This window comes from Gavialis gangeticus, unplaced genomic scaffold, assembly GCF_001723915.1.
Source record: "Gavialis gangeticus isolate Ggan-Ray unplaced genomic scaffold, GavGan_comp1, whole genome shotgun sequence".
NCBI lineage: Eukaryota > Metazoa > Chordata > Crocodylia > Gavialidae > Gavialis > Gavialis gangeticus.
Genome location: NW_017729027.1, coordinates 35,323,966 through 35,334,115, shown reverse-complemented (window position 1 = coordinate 35,334,115; position 10,150 = coordinate 35,323,966). Strand labels below are relative to the sequence as shown.

Genomic DNA, 10,150 nt, shown 5'->3' with positions numbered 1-10,150 from the left:
AGCCTGGCAGCAGCCTGGGAAGGCAGGCTCCACTGAAGGAAAAGAAAAGTGGCAAGCCTGATCTCTTCCCCCCCTTTCCCCTCCCCCCCCGCCCCAAACTTGCCTACCTGCGTGAGCTGTGCGGGGACCTGGTCCTTCCTTCCATGGCTGTGGTGCCCCCAGGACCACCCGAGCCGGGTGCCTGTGGGCAGGTGCCGCCTGGGCAGGGGTGCTGCTGCAATGGAGGAAAGCACCAGCCCTTCCTCCCCTGCAGCCCAGGGTCTGGTCCACCTGCCAGCAACTTGTCCTCCCCTTCCACCGCCGGAGACACAGGTAAGGTATGAGTGTATACAACACAGGGGTTTACTTTGCCCTAAATATAAAGCAGCAGTTTTTTTAAAAACCCACTGCTTCAATTTAGGGCCCCCATTTCATCTACGCATGCCCAGTGATTTTATATATATGTAATATAATTTCTCATATGATACAATATAAACTGTTACTCATATCACAACATGATTTTGTGATAACTATGCTATAACAGCTTGTGTTTAAGGACACTTACGTCTGCCAAGTTACAAAGTACAGTTTAGAAAAATATAAGTCAGAACAATTGACGGCTTCATAACAAATCTTCTAGGCAGTTCTAGTCAACTGTCACTACACTTGATGAATAATCCAAACTTCACAATGACTTTCAGTGTTGAACTTGGATCAACTTGCTGTAGAAATGCAGTTCTATAACTTGCACTAGAGAGTAACCTCAAGCAATTGAGCAATTCTGATTCTATCTAGGAGACAAAGATAGAACATGTATTTTGCACTATGGTGTAGCTAGTGAGCTATAATACTTACATGGATTGTTTTCACTTTTTACTCTAAAATATTAACTTATTCTCATGTGGCAAGACAACAGAAATTCTTTTAAAGCATAATTCTGCTTGGAAAAAATGACTAAAATGGCACTGCAGGTTCTATTCCTTATGTCTTTTTATGATTCCTGTAGCAAATATGTTCATTTCACAAATAAAAAGCAGGGTTCTTTTTAACCTTGAGCTCTGCAACCTCAATCTGGGTTTTACTACTTGTGTTTAATTACCTATAAAAAAATTTCTGCTTAACTAATAATATCCCTAAAGGTTTTCAATAATATTCTCAGGATGGCACCTTCATACTCAGATGGTTTGTACAAATTATGCAGCTGACTGAACAAGTTTGCTTGTTGAAAGTTATTCATTCTGCCAGGAAATCTCCCTCATGCTACCAGTTGTTATGCAACTAAAGTTGCCTAAATAGTAAAACCCTTTACTTCTTTCTTTCTTCTTTTTTCCTTCAAACAGGATGTAGGTAGTAATAACCTAGGCATTGAAGCACATTCTTAATCACATTCATAGAAAGTGACACAGATTTGGATTTTATTTCAGAAAACATCCAAGTGAATAGCAGGTTTGGCTACTATAGACAGCTCTACTTAAATATGACTACCCTTGGAAACACAACTGGAGCACCAGTTTTCAGTGTGGGTAATGTAACACTTTTGGCCAAGACCTGAAATTCACTTTACAAGCATATTATAAATTTACCTTCAGTAAACAAATCAAGAGAACAAGGATCACATTCAGGTTCAGCGTAAGCAAGTGCAATTCAGATTGACGTCAATGAGAGTTACATTTTTTAATGCGAGGCTGAACTGGGCCACAAATGTGGTTTTGTGTGTGTACATGTAAGATTCTAATGGGAAATATATTTAAGAGGGACTTGCTGAATTACCTTTATTCTGGGAACATTAATGTTTGCCAGCATTAACAATAAGTAGAGGTAATTATCAAAATTATGCTGTGAATTATGTTTTGCTGTACCTATAAATTACAAGCTTGAATGAAAATTTTTTCCATTAGCTCAGACATGACAGCTACTTTGAAACCTTTTCTTGAGTAAGCGCTGTGTAATTGGGTCCTAGATGGAACTTTATAAGTTGATTGTTTCCTATGTGTACTGCTTCATAAGAGTGATGCTATCTCAGGACTAAATTATCATCATGGAATACCACACTTTAATGGATCAGTACCTGAGAGTTTAGAGGCTGACCCAACAACCATTTACCCCTAAAATACACTTATATTTAGTAGAAGTGATATATAGCTTTCACATTAATATCTAAAGTTTTCCATCAGTCATGTTGGATAAGGAGTTAACATTTATTATTGTTGTTAAATATGGGACAATCGGGGCCAAACTTATCCTATCTTACATGGAGAATAAGCTGGCATACAGGAACATTGCACTGGCAAGGAATCAAGATAGCTACTTGCAAATCATTAGATATGGTCATTACTAGCACCCTTCTAATAGCTTTACAGTTACTATACCTGTGGCTGATTTGTTCTTACTCTATTTCAGGTTTTTTCTCTTGTCTCATTTGGTGTTATTTAGTCAGGCAACAAATCATGTCAATTGCTGCTGTTCCTCCCATGTTTATCTCACTTACATTCTTTACATGCCTGTCACTGCCACTAGAAAGCTTTTTGTTTTTGTTTCATTATGATGTCCAGTCTGATTATTCTATATTGCTGCTCTGGGTGTCTCTCCTTAGACTGCTGTTACTAAAACCTGTCCTTAGATCCAAGAAAGTCTTTGCTGTTGGTCCAGAGTTCATTTTGCACAAAAAAATTGATTTAAAGTCCAGCTGTTATCCTCTGATACATCTATGCAAGTACAGTGTAATCCTTGATATTGGGGACGTGTATGTAAGAGCATAATTTTTTACCTACTGAAACCGTTGGGTATCATTGTGCCTTCCAAAATAATAGATTACTGCAATAGGGATGACAAAAGGTGCCTTGTCAAGGCCATCTGGCATCCTTCACAGTACCTGTCTGAGGATAGACTCTGATGACCAAAAAGGGTTTTTAATTGCCTGCTCCTATAATTTGAAATGCACTAATTTCTGCTATGATTGTTCAGAATGATATAGGACAAGTCCTGAAAAATATGATAGAGGACCTTTTATACCATTAAAAAAAAAGTAAACCTTTCCTTTTTTCTCCTCTGGATTTTGTATAGGAAGTAATTACCTTTTGAGGTCAGTTAGCTGGCATGCATAGGAAAATTTCTGATTTAAAATTGCTACATTTTCTCTGTTGATTTTTTTAAGTTAAGTAAGTTTCTCTTGTGTTTGATGTCACTGAAGAATAATGTTATCTTAATCATAATATATTAAAGTTTTTCTTGTATAATTCTTATGCTTTCTCCAGGAAAAAATATGAAATGTTTTGGTCAATGTGCTGGAGGCATGTTACAAGAAGATGCTATGAAGATAAAGCTTGTCTTGAAACATTAATCAAGGGTGATATGACTTGCTCTGAAAGTGCTGACTGCAGAGCAGCTTACATTGGCAACTGGGGTACCATGCTTCGGGTAGACTGCTCCTGTAATACTGTACCATTAGCTGAATTGCCTCTATGCAAGCTCTTTCAGCACATGCTTCATGGAAAGTCCTGTTTCAGTAAGTTATATGAGAAACAAGTTGTACTTTAAAATATAAACATGTTATGTTAATACAGCAAAATATTATGATGAGTTAATGTGTGAAAAATGTTCATTATGGCAAATTTATTGCTATTACAACACCATTGACTTCAGTAAAATTATACCAGGGATGCTTTTGTCTAAGTGACTTTCATGAAAACCTGTTTTTTTTTACTTGGTACTTGTTGGTGTCTGCTAATCCTTAATATTATAATTAAGGATCACTGGCTCAGTTGTAAGTTGAAATAGCTACATGGATATTTTGGAACAATTAAAATTTACTAAAACTTATGGGGAAGCAATGGCAGAAGACTTAGTAATGCTCTCAAGGAAAAGACAGGACAATCAGTTAGATATGTAGAGTGTTTAGATACCAAGCACTACAAGGAGTAACAAGGAATAACAGCCATAAGTTGACTGAGAGTAGATTCAGGCTGGATATCAGGAGGCACTACTTCACAGTCAGGGCGGCTAGGATCTGGAACCAACTTCCAAGGGAAGTGGTGCTCACACCTACTCTGGAGGTCTTCAAAAGGAGGCTAGATAATCACCTAGCCGGGGTCATTTGATCCCAGCATTCTTTCCTGCCCATGGCAGGGGGTCGGACTTGATGATCTGCTCAGGTCCCTTCCAACCCTACCAACTATGAAACTATAAAACTAATGCGAGAAGCATAGGGAACAAGCAGGAAGTCCAGGTACAAGCACAGAGTTATGATGTAATTGGGATTACAGAGAGATGGTGGGATAATTCACATGATTGGAGCACAGTCATGGATGGGTGTAGCTTGTTCAGGAAGGATAGACGGGAAAAAGGTGGAGTTGTTGCTGTATATATAAAGGTGATATTCAGTGGTTGAGCATGAAGTGAAAGGGAGGCCTATTGAAAGCCTCTAGACATAGGTCGGAAGAGAGAGCAGCAGAGGGATGTTATGATGGGCATCCACTACAGGCCACCAAACTAGGAGGAGAAGATAGATAAGGCCTTCTTTAAATAACTGACAGAGGCCTCCAAGTGGCAGGATTTGGTTCTAGTGAGGGACAGGAATTAACAGAACATCTGCTGGGAGGGAAACACAGCAGTGCACAAGCAATCTAACAAATTCTTGGAGTGCTGGGGATACAGATGGTAGACAGGCCACTAGAGGAGAATCCCCTCTCGACTTGCTGCTCATAGACTGGGACAGATTGATTTAAGAATGTGAGGGTGGAAGGCAACTTGGGTGATGGTGGGAACATCTACACAAGACCAATGAGCAGTAACTGTTACTCAAATTGCCAATTGCTCATGTCATAAGCAAGACTTTATAAAGGGGGAAAAGGGAAGGTCCCACATTTATTGATTACATGAGTTAGACCTAAAGGTTTGGGCACACCATTCATACAAACACACACAATCATCATACACATCATTATACCCAGAGATACATATACACAAAACAACCATTTCATCCACACACACACCAGATACAGTTACCAAAAATAGTTGCTCAATATCAACCCAGGGTGGCCAACCTGGGCTTATTAAGTAGATGATGATGACGATCTGAAGATAGCAGATTTGAAGATAACAGCTGGAGTGCGGTGAACAGATGCATCTGTGCTCCAATGAAACAGCAGTAGAGAAAGAGACTCACCAAACTTGGCATTTTCAAAGTGTTCTTTTATAGGGATTGGCAACCTTTGTTTCGGTGCTTTGGGGTTTTTCCATACCCACCTTCTGTTTTTGTGGTTGTTCTTCTTTGGTCTTCAGCTTATCTTAGCTTTGGACTGTTTGTAGCAGGGCACTAAGGTGCCTGCTACCTGAAGCGCCGCAGTATGGGCTCAGGTGTTGGTTGCTAGGGGCAACCAGGAGGAGCTAAGGGCACACACCTGGTGAATCAGCTGACCAGAAGGGGCAGGGCTGACTACTATAAGACAGACTGGAGGCTGTGAGTGCTCCCTCTCTCTCTCTCAACCTCAACCAGAAGCCAAGAGAGAAGGAGCTCTGCTAGAGCAAGCAGAGTAGAGAAGCCTGGTGGCATGTGCAGCTTCTGCTCACAGATACCAGGTGGAGAATTCCCTGGTAGGGATTTGAATGAAGGTTAGCCAGGCAGCTTAGATTTTATGTTATAGCGGGGGGGCTTTGTGTTTTCGTGTTCGCTGTTTTGACTGGAGGACCGGGTGAGGCTATTAGGGGTTGGAGGAGGCCTCCATAGGGGCTCCACGGTAGTGTGGGGACCCCAGTGCCAGAGAGGGCACAACATTCAGGGGTGCACTGACCCAAGCCCTGAGAAGGGGATCAGAGGATTGGGAGGGGGCCAGGTAAGGCTGAGGCCACCTGTGCCCTAAGGTGAGAAGCCCCAGAGCAGGCGGTTGCGAGAAGACCCAAAAAGGGGACAAGCCAGAGAGCACCCATGGGGGCGCAGGCTGTAGGACAAGCCAGAGAGCACCCGTGGGGGCGCAGGCTGCGGGACAAGCCAGAGAGTGCCAGTGGGGCACTGGAGAGAAAATCAACCAAACAACGTCCGGTAGGCTTGGGGTGTGGTACAGGGGTGGTTGGAGCCACGCATAGCCCATAAGGCTGGGGTGCACCGAGTCAACCAAAATAGAACCAAGACCGGGATACATCAGAGCACCGTGTCAGAGAGGACAAAAGGCAGCCTCCCTTATACATTGTTAACACCAAAGACATGGCAGGAGAGACGTGAGGGTGCTTTAGTACCACATTGGCACAGTAGGGGGTGCTAGGGGAGATCACGGCCACCCTTAGGACCCCGCGCTGTTACACTGTTCTTGTTGCCCATCTGGCAGAATGGGTACATTCCTTCTCCTTGTTATCTTCATTGTGCCCTACTCCTAAAAGGAATTCTTCAGCCATACATTAATTAGTTTATTGACTGGTAACTTACATTTGGCACCTTGTTGCTTCCATAAACAGGTAAATCTTCCATCTCTGCCATTCTTTCACCGTTCACCCTCTTACACACACTCCTACATAAGGGCTATGCAGAGTTCATTCACTTATGTCAAGCAGAAGCATACAAAATGGAGTTTTTAAGTTGCTTACAGGACAAGACTAACATGGTTACATTGCACTATTGTTACACTCTGCTGTTAACATCAGCTACATTAGTTCAGTTCATGCTACATAACAACAGAAAAAAGCCATGCAGGAATGCTACTGCACAGTAATGCCAGTTACTGACACAGTCATTTAGTATTTGGTTATGCAAGTAATAACTGTGCAGTCTACCACTTATATAGATCACAAAATGATGGCATTCAAGATCCTAAGGGGAGGAAAGAAAGAGAGCAACAGAATAGGAGCACTGGACTTCAGCAAAGCAGACTTTAGCAAGTTTAGGGAACTGGTAGGAGGATCTCCTAAGAAGCGAGTCAGAGGGATAAAGGAGTCTAGCAGAATGGTTATACTTTAAGGAGGCCTTTTTAAGGGTGCAGGATCTAGCTAACCTGATATGATGGAAGAATGGGAAGTGCAGCAGGAGGCAAACCTGGCTAGCAGCAATCTCTTCAATAAGCTGAAACTCAAAAAGGAATCCTATGAAAAGTGCTAACTTAGTCATACGACTAGGGAAGAGTATAAGAGTATCACACAGGCATGCAGGGAGAAAATTAGGAAAGCCAAGGGACATAAAAGATAATAGAAAAGATTCCACAGTGTGTAAACAGTAAGAGACAGAGCAGAGAAATCATAGATCCTTACAGAATACAGAAGGCAATCTTCTTATGGATGATGCAAAGAAGGCTGAAAGTATTTAATGTCTTTTTTACTTCAGTCTTCACAAATAGGGACAGCTACAGAGTAATGGCAGAATAGGTTAGGGTTGCAAGTTACTTATCCAAGCTAGATGCTTTCAAGTTGGTGGGGCCAGATGGGTGCCTCCTAGGGAAATAAAAGAATGGGCGAGGTAATTTCAGAGCCATTAGCTATCCTTTTTGGGATAACTAATTCCTGGAGGTTAGATAAGGTACTGAATGACTGGAAAAGGGCAAATTCCCTTTAGAAAGAGAAGGAAGAAAATACAAGAAATTATGGACCAGCCAGTCTGACTTTAATATCTGGAAAGATCCTGGAGCAGGCCCTCCAGGAGTCTAGTGAAGCACCTGGAAGAGAACAACGTGATCTGTTGCTTTTAATTTTGATCAGGGCGTGGTGTGAATGGAATGAAATGATCAGTGAAAATGTTCTGGTCTCAAATCCTAATTCACTGAACACTTAAGCAATACCGCTCCTTGAGCAAAACCCTGAACAGTCTATAAAGATATTCTTACACAGATCTTCCAAATGATGCACAATGACTCAGCTAGCCAGGCATCATCACAGCACTGGGGGTTGCAGTTTTGACCAGCATGGTCTCCTCTTGCTTGGTGACAATTCCCCAAACTTAAGTTTTTTTCTTAGGCTTTTATACTTTTTTATAGCCCTCTTCTGTGTATTCCATATATGGTCATGCTAGGAATCCTCACCAATTACCTTTTACAACAGTTATTTCCTCATCAATCTGTCACCCTAAGCCTGTTTCTTTTCATCTTACTGCTCAGCTACGGAGCCATACTTGGGCTTGTTTTGCTATCTTGTTTTTCTACATTATACAGTTATCTACATCTTTGTTTTTGTTGTGCTAGTTGCCTCTGTACTCATTTCGCTTGCAGCTCATGGCGTTTGTTCAAAAGGAAAACGATCTCATCAGTTATGTTAAGGCAGCTTACAGGCCAACAGTCCCCTCTTAGATTAGTGGCTCCATTTAGGATACCACTATCATTATTGTCAACAGCCCAGATATAAGATGAGACTCCATTCTTCTCAATGCCACCTGTGGAGGGGATGGGATGTGGCAGCTCTCAGTGCTTACCCTGGCCTTGACTGGTGATCTTACCACAAGATATCTGTGGGTGTGTCTACAAGATCTACTGTGCAGTAAGAAGTTTTTACACTAGCATCTACATGTGCAGGCATTACAGCACAGTAACACTGTGTGTAGACTGACTTGGGACTAAACTTAGTAGGTGCACAGTAAGGAGTATAGACCACAAAATATGCTTTACTGTGCAGTAACTACTCTGACAGGTAGCAAACCTACAGGTAGCATCATGCAGGTAGCAAATTTACACCCAAGTTGTCATAAGTTGCCATACTTGCTGTGTAGTAATGGTACACATGTGTAAACAAACACCCATACTTATACTATGCAGTAATTTTTGGTTATTGCACGGTGACCTTAGTTAAATCTGCTCCCGGTCAGCCAGCCACCACGGGGCAGGAGATTGCTCCCTGCCCCCAGGAGATGCCTGCTGCCAGGGTGGGCTGTACCACTGGAGCCCAGATGGAAACTATGTGGGAATTCCAAGACCCCTGCTCTGAGATCAAAATTGTGGAGCAGGGGCCGGGAGATCCTTCTCTTACAATCCCCATTTTGCCATTGCGATCAGGGAGAGAGGGACTGGGAGACCCTTATCTCCCAGCACCAGCTCTGCAGTTGTGGGGCTTGGGCTGAGAGACCCTTATTTCCTAGGGCCAGGTCTGCAACAGCTGGGCTGGTGCTGGGAGATCCTTATCTACCAGCCTGATCTCCAGTCATGGGGCTTGGGTTGGGAAACCCCTCATCTCCCAACACCACCTCCATAAAAGTGGGGCTAGCACTGGGAGATCCTTATTTCCTAGCTGAGCTTCTGGGCTGGGAGATCCTCCCAGTGTCAGCTCTGCAACAGCAGGGCTGGCCCTGGGAGATCCGTATCTCCCAGCCTGAGCTATGCACTCAGGGGGTCGGGCTAGGAGACCCTTATCTCCCAATGTCAGCTGCATGACAGTGGGACTATCCTTGTCTCCCCAGCCCGTTCCCCACCCAGCTCCATGCTCACGAAGTTAAGCAGGGAATGGGCTCCCCAGCCTCCGCCCCATAAACTGATCCCAGATCAAATGCATGTGTAGATGTACCCTGTATGTCCATGCCTAGACTTTAACCTTATCTTGACTAGCAGCTTCACCCTCAAGCATGCCACACAGCATTATTTGCACCAGCTAAGGAAGTAGACTGGAAGCAGTGAAGTTATGCCCATATCACTCTGAAGGCAAGGCCATTAGAATTGCTGAGAGTCAAAGTCAATTTGCTCACTAGTAGCACTACACAGATGTGGCTACATTGTTTTCACTCCAGTGTGTGCTAGGCTTGAGGGTGAGAATGCCAGGCATGGTAAATCAGGGTCTAGAAACAGTCTGTGTCTCTGAGTCTTCAATTTGATATTTTGAAGACATTGACTTTTCAACAGTAGTTATGTACTTTCAGGTTCCTGTGAAAGGATTACTAGTTCCCAAGGCGTTAATAGACTCCATAGAATTCAAGTGGCAAGAGAGAGGAGATGGGGATGTAGGTTGTAGCCATGTTGGTCTAAGGACATAGGCAGACAAGATTCTTTAGGTGAATCTGATATCTTTTATTAGACCAACTAAATAGTTGGAGAACAATTTTTAAGCAAGTTTTCAGGTTAAAAAACCCTTTGTCAGGCTAAGGAAGTTTCAGCAGTTGGTGTGTGCTCTTCCTGGATGGAATGAAAAGTAAAAAAGCCAGAGGCTGGTCTGGTATGCATGCAAGACAGGTAGTCAGTGAAAATGTAGATTGAGGAGTCAATGGGTGAGAGACAGG

The 10,150-nt window shown here is 42.9% G+C and overlaps 1 protein-coding gene across 1 annotated transcript in view; it reads left to right on the top strand.

The window, feature by feature from the left end:
• GFRAL (GDNF family receptor alpha like) overlaps positions 1-10,150 on the top strand; it is an 85,497-nt gene that overhangs the window by 19,924 nt on the left and 55,423 nt on the right. The window contains exon 6 of the mRNA XM_019520558.1: positions 3,234-3,484. Coding sequence (XP_019376103.1) covers positions 3,234-3,484 — 251 coding nt within the window. The remainder of the gene's footprint in view (positions 1-3,233; positions 3,485-10,150) is intronic.